Source organism: Rhamphochromis longiceps, linkage group LG22 (genome assembly GCF_057381845.1).
Source record: "Rhamphochromis longiceps isolate RC_006_pf linkage group LG22, R_longiceps_female_GT1.1, whole genome shotgun sequence".
In the NCBI taxonomy this organism is placed as follows: Eukaryota; Metazoa; Chordata; class Actinopteri; order Cichliformes; family Cichlidae; genus Rhamphochromis; species Rhamphochromis longiceps.
In genome coordinates, this window is record NC_140577.1 from 18,122,518 (window position 1) to 18,139,706 (window position 17,189).

At 43.5% G+C, this 17,189-nt stretch overlaps 1 protein-coding gene across 5 annotated transcripts in view; it reads left to right on the forward strand.

Annotated features, from left to right (window-relative positions):
• The first annotated feature begins 836 nt into the window (after positions 1-836).
• Positions 837-17,189, forward strand: part of runx1t1 (RUNX1 partner transcriptional co-repressor 1) — a 57,088-nt gene continuing 40,735 nt past the window's right edge. For all 5 annotated transcript variants that reach the window (XM_085395996.1, XM_085395992.1, XM_085395994.1 and 2 more), the window contains exon 1: positions 837-1,398. Coding sequence is in view for 4 of the 5 variants with exons in the window: in XM_085395992.1 (XP_085252118.1) it covers positions 1,371-1,398 (28 nt within the window). In the remaining variant the exon portion in view is untranslated. The remainder of the gene's footprint in view (positions 1,399-17,189) is intronic.

The following is a 17,189-nucleotide window of genomic DNA, read 5'->3' on the forward strand; positions in this document are numbered from 1 at the left end:
TCTATCCCCTACTGTTAATTGCATTTTGATACCTCGCTGTGTGCCCTTTCAGCAGAAGAGGGCTCAGTGATGACTCAGTTAAAGGAGCACCTGCCAAACCTCCAACAAGCAAAAACAATGCAGAAAAATATGGTATTTACTTTGTGCATAAATTCATGAGAGCTCTCCTCATTGGTCGAAACATAGCTAGAGTTTTAATGTGGAAGTTTCTGTCACTGTTTAAGTAAAAAATCCTTTTCCCTGTCAGACCTGTGGAACTATATTTAGTAGCATTAGAGAACATTTTCCACGTCAATGTAACAAGATTTTTGGTTTTTTTGAGATTCTGACATTTTCACTTGGGTTACATTTTACATGCAAATTGAAAATACAAATTCAAAGTATTTTCAGCATGGTATCCTAACAAAAACTCGGAATTTTAAGCACTTGGATGACGCCTCAGGGATATATTTTTAAAAGAGTAGCCTACACTGGACCGACTTACCCTTTAACTGAACTATGAAAGCTAATCGTGACTGCAATGGCTAATGATGCTGTTGAATATACATGTACTGGCATGTAAATTACGGCAGACTTGGAAAATCACCTACCTATCCAGTAATGACTAAAGGACTTTAGAAAGGAGTTTTAGGGGCTACCTCGCTTCAAGTGAAAATCCTTTAATGCCACAGACACTAAAGAAAACACTTCTGACCGGAAACTGCGTTTTCCAACCTGTTTAGGGCACACAGATGCTGGCTGCTGCCCAGTCGCCCCCACCTCCTCCTCCTCCTGCTCCCCTCCTCAGCAGCGCTTCAGTCCCGCCCATCGCCACCTGGCTCTGCTGCGCACCGCCGACTGGAGGCAGAGTGTCGCTACTCCTCTTCCCCACGCCAACGGAGAAGCAGAACACAAGGAGCCCGAGTCCGAGGGTGTGTGGATGATTTTTTTCTCACATATAAAAACTGATTTTTTTTCCGGAATCGAAACTGACGCTTAAGGGATTTCGGAGGAAAGTAAGAAGACGGGTTTAAAAAAAGAAGAAGAAGAAGAACTCAGACAGGGTGCCCCTGCGCAGTACAGCATCCTCCCTCTGCATCTGTTTCTCATCTCTCCTCCTTTGCCTCTGCGCTTTTTACAAGATTCCCGATTCTCCCACACTGCATATCCCCAGTGACTGATCACTTATTGCAAGCCGAGAGGTGCCCTTTTTCTTTCTTTTGTCGGAGTTTGAACCACATTTCTGAGCTGCTGGGAGTATACCACCAGAGCCCCTGAAAGCTGGCTGGACTGTAGTTTTCGTCTTCCCGATACAGGCGGATCATCGAGGGGACCTTGCGCGGAGTCAAAAGGACTGGAAATTATTTAGCCCTCTCACATCGACGTGCCGCATGGTGGGAATTTCTGCCTCTTTTCAGTGTAAGTGTTCTCTCTATTAATAATAATGTTAATATTTCCCAATTCACGCCTTATTGGAGTGTTTTGTGACTTCGTATGCACACGTGTGCGCCCGAATTACGAAATATATCACAAAATACTCAACACACCTAACTGAGATTTTGTTTTATTTCTACTTTGATATATATTTATATATTAATGTAAATTAAGCAGACTGCGCTGCAGTCCAAACCCCCCTAAAAATTATAATACAATAAATACATAATCGCCAGGGAGTGCATTTCTTTTTTGTTAGAGAAATGTTTTTATTGCCCGAGATTATGTGCAGATCTGTTTCACATAGAAACGGTGCGTTTGTTTTGTGCATAATCGTGTTTCATTCTAATGGGAGAAAAAGACCGAGCAATCAGCGCTGATGTGTCTCACATTACATTTATCGCTCAAAAAATTAGAGAAAGTGAAAATACTCCGGCTATTGCCTGCTAATTATCTAGAAATGTAATTAATGAAGACAGTTGGCTTTCTAGTTTGTTTAACCAGCATGCTGCTGTCTTAATAAAAAAAAAAAAAACAGCTCCCAGTTCAAGAGCTTGTGCCCAAGATGCGCAGCTGTTCTGGGGCAACAGGCAACTTAAGTTTACGGACCAAGTCTCATCATCACCTTCGTTTCAGGTGGAGCAATCTTCACATTAAGTGTTGATCTTCGAAAGACATTACACAACGTCTTGGGAGTTTAAAAAATAAAAAGTCACAATTTTTATTATTCTCACTGCAGAAACGGAGACAAATATTACAAATATTTCCTGCAAGTAGTCAACAATAATCCTACTACTGACTACTTTATGTTTTTTTGGGGGGAGGGGGGGTTGTTTGTTTTACTTTTGCGTGAGGATTTTGAACTCAGCCTGAGCCTCTCAGTTCTGTTCAGTGTAGAGCTGCTTCTTCTAATCTTTGCCTGGGAGTCCTAGAAAGCATTTCTAGAGACTTTGCATTTCAGACTTTGAATTTGAAGTACAAAAAAAAGAAAAAAGAAAAAAAAGGAAACATCATCCGGAGCGCTGACACAACTCTCAAACGCATCTTCTCAAACCCATGTGAAGTTTCCTTCTCCACCCGCTGCGACTTTGTCATCATCACATAACCGAAAATCTCCAAAAACGGAAAACGGATTCCTCCCCCCCCCCCCCCCCTTTTTTTTTTTTTTTTTTTAATGGAGTGGCATAGGGTTGAAATTAAAGGCTTTGGGCTATATTTACTCCAGTGGGAATCTTTTCCCCCGACTGGGAAAAGAACAGACATGCGGGTTAGGGAGGGAGGCTGCTATGGCACAACATGCTGTCGATGCCCGACTGTTCTCACGGCTCAGATTAGAGAGAGAGGAAAATATCTTCTGGAAAACCATAGGGCTTTGGACATTTTTTAGGCATACCAAATGCTCCCCACACAGCATCGTACACATTTGTAGACGTCCAAGAGAGCGCTTGTTAAGTCCTGTCAAAGGCATGAAACAGAGCAGAGGTGGCTTTAGATGAGCTAAATAAGGGCGACCGGGTACAGAATAAGCAAGAGACACTGATATATACTGATCAACAAGAAAACAAAGTATGGCAGCAGTTTAAAAATGCTCCTCTCAAAGAGATATTTTATTGGGATATCATGATGCAGGTGTATCCTGTGTCTGTGAGTCTTTTAAGTCATTGAAATGAAGATTCAGGATTATTTTTCATTCTGTCTTTCTTTCTTTTAAATCCCTGTTTAGTCTAATAATTTACTGCAGTGGCGATGCCAGGTGATGTGGTTGTTCTGGCTGTCATTTATTATGCCATCAGTTGTTTGTTTCCCATCCTTTTAACACTGGGACTTCCATTAAAGTAGTGACTTGACTGAAAAGACCATTACCTGGAGTGTGTGTGTTTACAGAGATAAAGAGGGGGGGAGGGGGGGGGGGGTAAATGAAAGGTAAACAAAGCTGCTGATGAGGGGAGAGTAAATGATAAGTGCTGTTTGCAGGTTATCTCTGCGTTTGTGTGTGCGCGCACGTGATTGGACATGTGTGAGTGCGTGCTGCATGTGTGTGCACTGTATAAACAGGCTTGTATTAACGATAGCTGCTAAGTCTCTGCGGTCCATGCTCCCCAGCATTGCACTTCCAGGGGCCATCTGCCCAGCCACCAGCCTGCCTCACACCTGTTCTCCCTCCTCCTCCTTCCTTCCTTCCTCCTCCTCCTTCTCCTCCTCCCAGCTCTTGGGCTATAGGGTCAAATGTATCAGACCGCTGCTCACACACATGGACGGCCTTGCAAAAAATGATGGCAGCCATTTTATTCTCGCCTTCACACACAGCCAGAGAATCACACGTAGACGTACCTCTGGTTGGCAGATTGAACAAGTGATGCTGAGAAAGGCTGTGTGTGTCACATGCACACTTTCACAATGTGGCATAGATATCGTACACACACACACACATATGCACACACACTCTTTGGTTTCACTGTTTCCCCTGTTTTTTCATGTTAAGCGCTGGTAATAGCTTCCTAGCAATTTATACTGCATATTTAAATCACAGCAACAAACAATGAAGTACTGCTTTTAGAAAGAGAGAGAGAGAGATTTTTTTCATGTCTCGCACAGAGTTACACTGAGACTCCAGTGCTGCGATGTAGTTACAAAGCACTTCTTTTAAGTGTGTCACACAGACGTTTGGATGCAGTCCAGGTTTGCTATACGGTGAATAAGTGATGATGACTCAACACAGTTCATATGCTGACTGTCTCAGGTTTAATACAATCCACTTCAAAAGCAGCGCAACCCGGATCACCTGTAATTTTTTCGGCATTCTCAATTGGCTCTATCAGAGCCAGATTCTAGTATACAGAACTTAACACAAGCTCCCTCGTTTGTATACAGCCTACAGTATATGCTCTAAATTATGTATGCTCTCAAAGATTTTTGGTTGTTTGTTTATTGTATAATTCAGTGCTTAGAATAAGTGGGCTTTCCTGGCGCTACTACTACTTGGGATTTTCACATAACTGCTGTGTCAATCTAGAAGGTCTGTTCTTATCTAACTCCACGAACAACATAAAAACTTTACAGTATTCGTCATTCTTTTCACTGGGTTTTGGTGCACATTTACCACAGCTGCCGTTACTGCAGAAATGTGTATAAAGATCGAGATGGTGGAGCCTTGGACACAGATTGGAACTGAAGCAATGCAGTCAGGGGGCAACTATCAGCTGCCGAACCAGATACTAAAATCAGTGTTGCATGCACTCCTTTAAGATGTATAGATCTCTTCTGATTATTCAGAGCTGTCTGTTATCAAGTCCCAGAGTGAATTATAGTGTGCGTGCACGTGCATGGGCATGCACATACGCATGAATGCTTTTGGAGATCGATAACCCCATTGATGGTTATCAGTGAGAGGGCAGTTCTTCTCACTGCTTATTGAATTTCATCGCCCATGAAAGAGCAGCGGTGGTATAAAAAGGACTTGCAGGTAGGTGTGTTTGTGTGTGTGTGCGTGTGTGTCCGTTTGCATTGTATACGCGGCGCTTGTGTGTCCACACTCTCTTGTGCTTACAGAAGCAAGAGGTCTTTGTTTTATTGTAGCTGTGAGATGGCCTTTACAGGGTCTGATTTAATGTCAAAGTGAACGGTGAGCGCCACAAACTGATTTTATTGGCCTTGTTCGTGTTTTTACTCTGGATAACATAAGACTTATAGGTCAAGTGAAGAAGAGGCCGACAGGGAAGGGCCTCACAGTTCATAATTTTTCATGGAGGATTTTTACCTTTCTAGCATTTTTTTTATTATTATTTTAACTTACTTTTTCACTTAGCCAGAACTGATAATAGATTGGTTCCAGAGCAAATCTAAAAGCAGCCGTGTCATGGGAGATGTAGTTTTTTCATATGTTTAGGGTAAATGGTTAGCTGTATCTATTGCACTCAGGTTTCTGGGGCTTAAAGTACACACTCAAAATAGACACATCCAGGACAATATAAACCCACACACTGTCACACATGCAGAGCGCTTCCTCAGTCCTCTGTATACAGATGCGGATTGAGTTGCTAATTAACTCTACTTTCTCTAACTGTATCGCTCACAGACAGACCTCCACACAAACAAATGCACACATATAGAACCTCTCTCTTAGGCTTCTTGTCATGATGTCTGTCCCCTTGCTCTCGCTCCCTCTCCCTTGCTCTCTCTCTCTCTTTCTCTTCCACTGTTTATTTTCCTGCCTCCATCTGGAGTCGGCTGATATTGTAATCGCCCTAATGCACATTGCCTTCCCTTCTCTCTCTCGCTCTCTCTCTCTCAGTCACACACACACACACACACACACACACACACACACACACACACACACACACACACACACACACACACACACACACACTTACTCAACACACATACATACAATGTGCCATCCTGACAAGCCCCTTTTCTTATTTCAAAAGATAAGCAACTGGATGTGATTGTGTGTGTGCGTGTGAGTGTGTGTGTGCAGGTGTCTATACAGTATGTCCAATGAATACAAAAGGACATACCCACGACTGTGTTTCCCCCTACACTCTGCTAAAGGTAATGATATTGAATAGGCGCTTCTTAGTGATGTGGAGCAGCGATAAAGTGACCAAGTGATGTTACCCTTTATCTCTCACCTTCTCAATATTCACCTGTCGCCCAATTTACATTTAAAGATTAAACAGAGGACCTGGTGGGCTGGGGGTGGTTTATGTCTTCTGTAAAGATTCATCTGAAAAGGAACAGAGTGTACTGTATGTAAGAGAGTCTGAACTGCCATCTCTAAGCTTTTCTTCATGATTCAGCAGAGGTTTGAGATGCTATTCGGTGGGAATGTCTACAAGCACAAACAGACACACACACACACACACACAAACGCTCGCACAAATCCCGAGGACACACAGAGAGGTTTGATTGATGGGAAGTATGAGCTGTGAAGCTGTGCGATTAGGAGCCTTTTTTCTCCCCAGTTCACGAGAGGACAATTGCTGAAGAATGGACCAGTTTGCTTTGCTACCAGTCCATAAAACCTGACCATAAAAGTCGTTTTTTTGTGTATGTGTGCGTGTGTGTGTGTGTGTGTGTGTGTATTAGAGAAAAGAGAGAGAGAGGCGGTGGAGTGGGCCCAGACAGACAGCGCTTAAAACAAACAAACAGGCAGGCAGAAAATCAGACAAATTGACAAAGAGAGACACAAAGAAAGAGGAAGTAGATAACAAAGAGAGTGAGAAACATCATCTCACCCCTGTCACGCTTTAGCGGTTTTTATCACCTAAACTGAGGTTGCTTCCTCTGTAAAAACTTCACATTGTTAACGCTGACCTAAATGAACCCGTGAGAATAATTCTCTCTTTTTTCCTTTTCTTTTTTTGTTTTACGAAAAGGGACTTATGTAATTTACGATCACCACCTCGGCTTATCAGCTTGGATATTTGATTTACAGCTCGGTTCACTCTCATTAATTTTGATGTATGGATTTGGACAGTACATTTTATGAAAAGGGCAGCCGCTAGATTGGAGCCCTGGCTTGGTAAAAAGGAGTGTAATTAAGATCAGCAGACAGGGAGAGAGAGAGAAAGAGAGAAGTGTAGATCAATAGATGCAGACAGTGGACCCTCTGTTTTTTTCCCTCCAAGTATTGACGTGCTCAGTCAATTACATCTAGAGAGTAGAAGAGAGAAGAAGAGATGGGGATGTGGGAGGCTGTGTGTTCAAAAATGCATGTTAGCAGACAGGAGCGTGCGCGTTGTATATTGCGGTGGTCTACTCTGGTATTTGTATACAAGCGGAGGTTCAAACAGCTAGCACCAATCTACACTGTGTTTCTTTAATATTCATAATGAAATAGAATCGGCACCGGCAGAGCAATCACGTGCACGGCTGTTTTTTTGGACGTCCAGTCGCTGCCAGCCTTTTATGTCCCATGGGCAGACACAACTAAATCATTGTTTCCTCCCCTTGCTGGTTAAAATCACACCACTACAGCCAAATAATGAGGCCCTTTTCTTTTGTGCTTGAATTTGACTTGCATGATGGGTATTGTAGGAAGAGAGGGCTTCCAGCTGTTGTCAGTTAGTGTCACAGACAAACAGGGAGATGGGACAATGGGACGACGGCCGGTCGCTCCATCTGATTGTCTTGTTGTCAAACCAACAGCAGGTGCCTCAAATGATAAACGCAGAGTGTCAATTATTTCAAGGGAGGGCCATTTTACAAATTGGTTCAAAGAGAAAGAGGGAGAGTGGCAGAAGGGACAGTGGGGGTAACATAAAAAAATGGAAGGAGCTGGTCCATTTTCTCCAAATGGGGCCAAGTAAAAAGCCCCATTTTGTTTAACTTCTAGTGCGTCCCGTCCATCCTGTCCATAAAATTTCAGTCCCTATACATGACCGCTCACTGCAGTCTAACCTTAAATGGCCCGAATCATTGCTAGCTGCCGTGCTTGTTTGAACAGAAACAGAACAAAACCACAGTCGGTTTTATCTTTAAAAAAAGAAAAGTATATTTAATGGCAGTTGTGTCCACCCAAAAATTGAGGATTACACTTACAGGCTTCAACCTCACTGCTGTTTCTCTCAAAAGGGATAAAAAGTCTCTGAAAATGGAGAAAGCTCTCGCAGTTCAGTCAGACTGGGAGATTAGTTGTGAGGCTGTAGCTGTGTATCGATGAACAGATAGAGATCTGTAGAGCTCCCTCTCCTCACAAGTGTCCATGTGAATGTGTGTGTGTTTTTATATCTGCCTACAGTATAAAAACATATATCTTTTTGTCTGGCTTGCTCGCTGTCTGTAGTGTCATCTGATATACATCCATGACCCCAGCTGCTCTTATGGATTTGCGATTGACAGCCCTTTAATCAAGGCATCTGTTCCTCCCCTCTGTCGTACTCTAACCATATGGACGTGCCATCCTCAGCTGCGCATTTCATACTAGCAATAGACGATGGGTCTCCATGGTAACCGAACTCCGCTTTTAGAAATGGGATATGAATGATATGTTTTTGGGCCTCACATGTGCAGGGATGTACACACATGCGTCTATATTGCAATGTACCTTGACATTTATAGTGTTTCATATCGAGTTAGTCTGCATGATTGTGGACCCCATCCCGCGGCACTCTCTGAAGTTTTATGACTCCAACAGTGTGCAGACGTGTTTGCCTTCTCTACATGATAGAGCCATTTGTGGAAGAATCCAAGCTTCTTTTTTTTTTTCCAAGACTTAAACAGCTCCAGATTGCGGCAAAACTTTTTAGTCCTGGTAACACTGAGAGCAGCACAGCACAGCACAGGAGGGAGAAAGGCTCTCACGGAGCAATGAAAATCCAAGATAGAGAGAGAGCATAAATCCATCTCCTTTTGTAAGGTACCTTTTTTTTTTTTTTTTTTTTTTGCAGATGTTTCAAGATGTTTGGCTCAAGTGTTGGTAATTTTTTCCCCATCTGTCTTCTCTCCTCCCCCTATGTCTCTTTATCAACATCTGGTTTTCGGTGAGGCAGGGAAACAAGTATCCTTTATAAGCCAAGGGTTCCCAGTTCCCCCTCTGCTTGTGCTATTAACTTAACCTCAACTACTGCTCTCTCTCTCTGTGCACACATATTCACATATGCTAACCATTAGAAAGTCATACCATTCAGAAAATGTAATAACTTTCAGTTAGAGGCGGAGATAAAGTATTTTAGCTTTTTTTTTTTTTTTGTTCGCTCTTCACTTTTTCCATAGCTGCAAAGAATTCGAGGCTCTGGGTTTTTTTATGCCTCCCCTGAGGGAGGACAAATTACTGCCTAGATGTTAGTTTGAGGATGCTTTAGTGAGTGGAAAGCCCCTTCCCCTTAAGCATTTGGGTTGCACCCCTGGGTCTCCATCTGCACCTCTTCTACGCATTTATGAGTGACGAGCATAAAGCTGCTACTCAGGGTGATAGCATCAGAGATGCACTGCATCGTTTCACTTTGTAGGAATTTTATTTGAGCATGGATGCACACAAACATTTTGCCAGACACTTTAGCAGTGCAACAAAAGTACGATCTTAATTTCCTGTTTCCTCTTTGGCAGCATTAAATTGTCCACATAATAATTCACAGCTGTGCAGGGATCATGTACTGGAGTGCAGCTGCAACTTTATATTTGCTAATGTAGCTATCTCACACATAGGACTGAACTACACATATGTAAAAAAAAAAAATTAAAAATACACAGGTGTGCGCTTGCTAAATTGGTCTCTCATAAACTCAGACAGTGAATGGCTGAATATGCAAGCAAAGACAAAGCTCAGCACCATATGGCAGGGTTGTCAATCTAAAGTGAAGGCATGCAGAGCTCTCTTTGTGTTTGTTAGGTGGTCTACAAGTTTCTTGGTGTGCGTTTGATGTGATGAGTGATATTTTTAGCGTTATGTGGCATGCCATATTAACAGGCAGCCAGACACGCACACACACACAAACACATTCGTTCGCTGCCATTCCTCGTCAGAATGAACACAACATACACGCACCATCCTTTCCCACCACATACCCTTGTCCTATTTCTCGTCATTTAGTCACTTAACAAAAGCATGCTGAGCTCATTGTTACTGCCAATTATGTTCTATTAAATCAGTGTTGTTCTTGTAACACAACACCGTCTCATAAAATTTCATGAAGTGAACATTTATACTAAAATACGGCATCAAATGCATTTTAAGACCACAGCATGCAACATTTTTACCACTTCGTCAAAATGAAAGGCGTCTCAAACTGTTAAGAAAGTAGAGCTTTGGTTATTGCCAGCCATATGTAACAAAAGAGTGTAGACAATGAAGACAAGCAACCAAGTAGGGGAGTTAAAAACTACGCGCAGCAGAACCGGAGACAATCTGCATCTGTTTCTATATTTAGATAAAACACGACTCTTTGTATTTGCCACTTTGCCCCAGGCTACATGATGCAGCGACACAAAAGCATGTACACACACATGACAGATGCCCCGAACTGCTAAAGACGCTAATGCATTAGTCGTGCACCGCCCCGGGCTTTTGCCTGGCAGGGCAATGACAAGCCCAAGTCACCAGCTGATCAAGGGTAAGGGACACACGCAGCACACATGTACGTTCATCCTCATCCCATCATAAAAAAAGGATTACATTTCTACCTAAATGTAGCCAACATGTTTTAATAATTCAGTGCAACTCCTTAACACTTATTTCGTTGCTTTCTGTCTTTGACGATCTGTTCTGTATTTGATACTTGATATGGTGTTAATTTAAGTGGTTTTGATTCGAATGAACGAAGATGTTCACAGTCTGTCTGATCCAACCAACGTGTAACAAAACATAATAATAGTGTGTTGAAATGATTTTTGATCCTGGTTTTGGTTGCTTTTTATGTCTTGCAGACATCTGTTTGCTTGGCGCACTGAGTGTGTGTGTTTGTGTGTGTGTGTTTGCCTGTTTGTGTGTGTTATTTGGGTCGGGTAGTATCTTCATGGGGAATTGATTGCAAAGGATTAGAGTGTGATTACAAAAAGGGTGGGGAGCAGAGGCAGATACTGGGGTGCGAGAAAGGTGAACGGTGACAAGTGCAGCAAGGTGAAATGGGGAGAGGCAGTAGGGGAAAAATTAGATATCCATCATTTGAGGATGTAAGGTGCAGACAGTGGAAGTGTCTTTTCTAGAATAAAAATATCTACTATTTTGCTCTCTTTTGTCTAACATAGAGACAGATATATTCAAGAAATAATTATTTGAGATGAAATATTTAGGGCACGTTTCATCGGATTTGAGGCATCAGGGATAGAATAGCTGTGTTTTAGATTTTTAAAGAACACATTATTAGATGGTGAGAGTGAAGTTTTTGTGTTTGCAGATCTGATGTCACCTTGTTTGCCTGTGCCAGCTCGAGAACAAGAGTCTGAAAACAGAAAGTGGGAAACAGAGATGAGCTAGTAGGACATAGCCGTGAGTTACTTTAAACTGCTAAAGGGCCAAAGCCAGAAGCCACAGAGTCAAGCAACCGTGAGAGACGGAGGCAGTGACAGACAAAGGACAGAGAGAAATGACTCATATACAATGTTGAATAACATTTATGAGTTTCAAATTGCTTAGCTCGGATACAAGCTTCTGCTTTTAGACCTTGAGCTGCTGTCTCGTTTTTTTCTTCTTCCTCTTTTAGACAGCCAGTAATGCTAAACTGCATTTGGGGAAAAATAACACATGAAATCATTCAAGCTATATTTAACCAGCCCCTGTCAAGGAGTTCACACAGCAAGCGTTTACCACAACTGCATGTGAGCACCAGTATATACTACACACATATATATATCTGCCCTACTATAATTGAGAATTATAGTACAAGGGGGGATTGTGAGGTTAGGCGAAAATACTGCATGGTATGTGGATGTGGATGGAAGCTTGTAAAATGTGACATTCCCTGCAGCTAAGAGTACTTAGCTGAGACTGCTTTATTTCACGATAAAGAATAGTTGGTTGTGTGTGCGTGTTTTTTTGTATATAACAAGAACAAAGACAAAACTGCTCTTGTGTGTGTGTGCGTGTATGCTTCGTGAGGAAAGCAATTTTGAATTTATTGCTTCGTCTCATTTGAAATGTGTGCTTTCATTCCCGCGCGGCAAATTAAATCAGAATCTGGAATATGAATATGACAGTGTAAGAAAATTCATGAATCCACCAATACCATAAAATAGCCCCTGTACTAAAGGAAAATTGATATGGTATTAATTTCCCCATGAAAGGATACACTGGTGTATACGTGACACACAGACCTGAAACAGAAGCGATCTATTTCCTTTCACCACATATCACACGGGTAATGCATGCGCGGCACAGACGGATTTAGAAGCAGAAATACGTGTAGGTTATACATTCGTGTAACGGCGTGTGGCGTCGACATCCCTCTACCCCCTAAAAACCATCAATTCAGATGACGCTGAGAGGTTTAGATTTAGGACAGTCTGTCTTTGTCTCTATCTCTCTCTAGTGTCTGAGAACAGAAGTTATGGCACACTTGTGCAAGAGGAAGCAGCAAGGACACCGTGTTTTATTTTGCCAGCCAAGCCCAGTGACTCTAGTTCACAAGTTGCAAAGGAAAAAAAAAAAAAAAGATTTCATACTTATTTTTAAAAAAAAATTTCAATTCAGCTTTAGCAAAATTGCTTTTGGTGTCTGTAATCATCATTGGCAATAAAGCAGCCCCTCCTAAGCACGACTTCCAAAGCCAAAGTCGGCTTTCTGTGCAAAAATATATTCAGCATATTTTTTTTAAGTTCAGCAGCAGCTGTATCTATCCTGCATTCCTGGCCTGTTTCTTTTTTCTCTGTTTCCTTTTTGGTTCCTGCCATTGTCTCTTTATTCTTCAGTCTTCTTTCTTCTGTCACTCCGGTGATGACAGCCACCTATGAAATGCTAAAAAAACACTTTAGTACAATCTTTCTTTTTCTTTTCACTGCACGTGTATATATGTGTGTGCGCGTGTCCTTTGACAGTTGAGAGAGCATATCTGCTCCACTTGTTGTCATGGAAACAGTGGGCGCCATGTGCATGTGTCTGTGTTTTATTGAAGAGCACCCCCACCACCTCTAGCCCCCCTCCCAAAACAGAACTGGGAGCAGGTACACATCACGACCTGCTTCTCACTCTTATGTAATTTACTTCTTCCAGTTTGTCCCCAGGGTTAATTCCCATCATTAGGTTCAGAGACCAATGCTCCTCTGGACTGACTCACTGTTTGGGGCTCCAGGCAGTTTAAGAAAGCCAGATAGGACACGTCACTTGCCAGGGTGGGTGCCAGGTCCAAAAGCCACTGATCCCATCGCCATTCTCCAATCCTGCTTCCCTCTTATATCAACCACTCCCCCATGCACCTTGCATCCCACTGTTGCTGTCCCAGCATTAATTACCTGTAAACAAGCTTTAACTTCCTTAGAGAGAAGAGTAGCAGTGTGTGTGTGTGTGTGTGTGTGTGTGTGTGTGTGTGTGTGTGTGTGTGTGTGTGTGTGTGTGTGTGTGTGTGTGTGTGTGTGCGCAAACGCGCGCGCGCGCGCGTTTGTGTTATTTTTGTATGGGAGCAAGGCATTTATCTGAACAGCTCTACTTTCTTTCACACAGACACAAACATTGTCCCCTTTACACACATCCTGACCCCAACCAACCATCCCCACCCTTTCCCTTGCTGCTTGGGTTTGCATCCTTAAGGCTTACACACACACACACACACACACACACACACACACACACACACACACACACACACACACACACACACACAACCACCTCCTCTTCTCCCTCCCAGGTTTCTTCTGGTTCCTGACCAGCAGGGCTATCTCTGGATGGCCGGAGGTTCCTCTCATTCTGCTGGCCCATTGTGTGGCGAGCTGGGCTGGGCTCTGGGCCCCAGAGGCCGGGAGGGGAGCCAGGAATGGCCTGGTTCCTGTTTCTGTACTAGTTAAAGGAACTGTGGCACCATTTCCATTAGTCCCACATAACGGCTATGAAGCTGATTTTAGGGCTATTTTTGTAGAAACAGTCACATCCATGCAAGTTGTTTTCCTCGTTTTGGGGGAACTGTGGCTTTGATAAGGGGAATTGGGTAGCTTAATTGGATGCCTTGGGTGTTAAAATGACTTAATAACACAATTTGTTCCACAGCTGTTGCAGGACAAATCTGTGTTTTACATGTGCAAAATGCAGCCCTCAAAATGGATGGTTTTCCTCTTGAGCAGGATTTAGTGGGAGAGACACAAATAGGCAGCGATGATATATAAATCTCGCGCTGGCAGATATTTTTTTTGTTTTTAAAAAGACACCACATTTGAAATATTTCTTTATGATTTATTTTGTTTGTTTTGCATAATTAAATCAGCAAACCTCTAAACCGATGCCTTAAAAATTTGAATTCCTTGCAACAATAACAGACACAGAGAGTTGTATTTTAAAGGATAATTTGTTACCTTTGGCCCGACGCTGATTTAATCAGCAATGTCTGACCAGAGGCAGTGATCCTCGAAGAAGCCTCAAAAAGTCCTTCTCCTTTCCCCACCTGTGTATGTGGCTTAGTTGACTGCACACTGTCACTACACACACTATTAATCACACACACACACAGAGGCGTGCACACACAAACATGACCATCATGCCTAGTGGCAGCTCTGACTATGAGCAGTCCTCTCTGTGCTTGGCTCACTGTGGTGTGTTGCATGGAGTGCTACACTAGCTAGTGCACTCGGTTAATTATGACTGCCAAGCCGGGCTGTCACAATGATTCACTATGGAAAGACGTAAAGGGGGAGGAAGAGGGGGAGGAGAGGGTTGGCAGGTGTACAGATGTATCGTTAGCGCCACCTAGTGATACAGGGCGAATGAAAAGCAGCTCTTGCTGAAGAAAGACTCGAAGGAGGCTCGGTTTTGACAAACTGTTTGTCATTCTGTCTGTATTGCTATGCATTTTTCTTTCCCCTTGTTTTCTCGCTATCATCTATTCTTTTCAAGCATCCCCTTTTTCACTTTGCTCTCCTCTTCTCTTCCCTTCCCATCTTCTGTATTGCTCCTCAATCTTTCAGCACCCTGGCACTCCCTTTTCTTGCCTGCTTGTTTCTTATTTTTTCTCCCTGTCACCACTCCTCTTGCCGATGTCAGTTGTGGTGTCTTGTGTTCTGTTGCGACAAATCAAGTGCTCCATTCATCTCCTGTCATCCGTGCTACAGAGAACTGTAAATGTGCACTCTCTCCCCTCCTCTGTCTCCTCTCCACTTTATCATCGCCGAGCAGATCAGATTGGAACTGGGCCAAGTCACTCAGTGGAGGATAAATAGAAGGTGGCTGGGTGTGAGGATATATAGGACTGGTGGAGGTTACCCTAGCTGGAATTAAATGCCATTGTGTTTATATGGTTTGTTTGCTATAGGTCCTTGAGACACAGTGGTAAATGCATTAAGACTGCGGATTCCTGAGCCTATGTTTGCGGTGCTCTAGAAATCAAGCATCGGTGCAAAGCAACATCAGATCAGGTGTCAGTAATCTGGAGCTATTTTGTGCCTTCAGGTGAGAAAACAAAATTGGTTTGTGCACAACCATTAACAACTCTTTCGACAGTTAAGCAAGTGGTTTGGAAACGAGCAGTCGAGATTGGAAGAATTCAGCAACCCATCCACCCACCCACCCACCCACACACACACACACACAGGGCCGCACACATGCATGCACCCACTGAAAAAAAGTCATTTGTTCTACCTCATTAGCATGTATTGTGGTGAGCGGGCGTAACACACTGAAAGGTGAAATGGGTCCGCCATGAATAGCACACCAGTCGGCAGAGGAGAGGGGAGGAAAAGGAGGGTGGAGGAGAATGGTGGGTGTGGAGGGCGGGGTGGGTTGAGGAGGGGGGGGGGGGGGGGGAGTGTCCAGATGGCTGGGGACCTGCCGCACACACAGGGAGCCTCTTGCTCGCTTTTTTTTTTCCGCCCCTCTGCTGATTGCACCTTTTCGACTACACTCACTTTCACTCGCTCTCTTTTTGCAGTTCGCTTGCCTTTTTCTCACTTCCATCAACACACAGGCACACAAAGGCCAAGCCCATATGTAACCTCCCTTCCTCCAGAGTTGCTGCTCAGATGCAGCCGTCGTGCTCGCGCGTGCACGCGGACGCACACATCAAATATTCTCAGAGGTAATGTGTGTCCAGGAGGCAGAGAGCAGTTGAGTGCAGCCCAGTGGAGCGCCTGTTGTGGTCAACTGCACCTCTATACAAGCTGGTCGCCTTCTTTCCTTTTCTCCGCCTTCTTGTCTCTTTTAACCACCTCCTCCTGCATCCTCTACATCAATTTTTCTGGCTTCCACCTTGTCATTCGACCTTTGTTTTTCTTCAGGCGTCTCTTTATTCCTGCTTTTCTCTTCTCCTCTCAAATGGGGTGACGCGTGTATGCCGATATACGCTTAATTAAAGATATACACTCGAGTTTGTTAGATAACACTAAGTGTTCACCTTAAAGTGTGACACATTTTGGAGAGATTTCACATATCCTCTCTCTTCAGTCTGATGACTGTGGTATGACTATGTTTGATGTGCAGCATTGAAACTGTTTCTGGCGAGTTACATCAGATTGCACTAAAGCTGAGGCCATCTTTGGTCGGTTTGCGAGAGGAAGAGAACTGACGTTTGCCCTGATGTTCCCTTTCCCTTTCTTTCTGTATTATGTAGCACTGCCAGAATATCTGTTCATTTATCTTCCCATCTGTGTGTGTCTGCGTATCAGTGTGCCAGTCTGTCACTGTCTCTTTCTCTCATCCTTCTCCTCTTGATTCTCCCCCCGCAGCCACCCCACCCTCTCTCTCCCCTTCTCTCCTCTACACTTTTGACTCTTTGCCTGTGTCTCTCTCAGACTATGTGTTCCCTCTGTGTCTGGTAGAGGATCACTAATAGTCTCCACTGGGGTGTAAACTGTGTGAGGTTCTGTGTATTCTGTAGCCTGTGCAGACACACACACACACAGGCACTCCTCACATGGAGACAGCACACAAGCAGGGGTTAGTGTGCAGGGAAGACAGAAAAGGGTGTAGCAGAATGGAGGCAGAACTGTCTAGCTTATTGGTGATGGTGTACAAACATAACCATGCATTGCTCTCTGCGACTAGCTAACTCTGTTCTCTCACGCACATATCACCCTGTGCCATTAAACATGCTGACGCTGAGTGGCCAGAAGCTGTCCCGTGGGACTTTGCTTTGTATGTGTCTGTGAGAGAAAGAGATTATTTTCTGTGTGTCTCACTCCATCAACTCCGCCATTCAAGT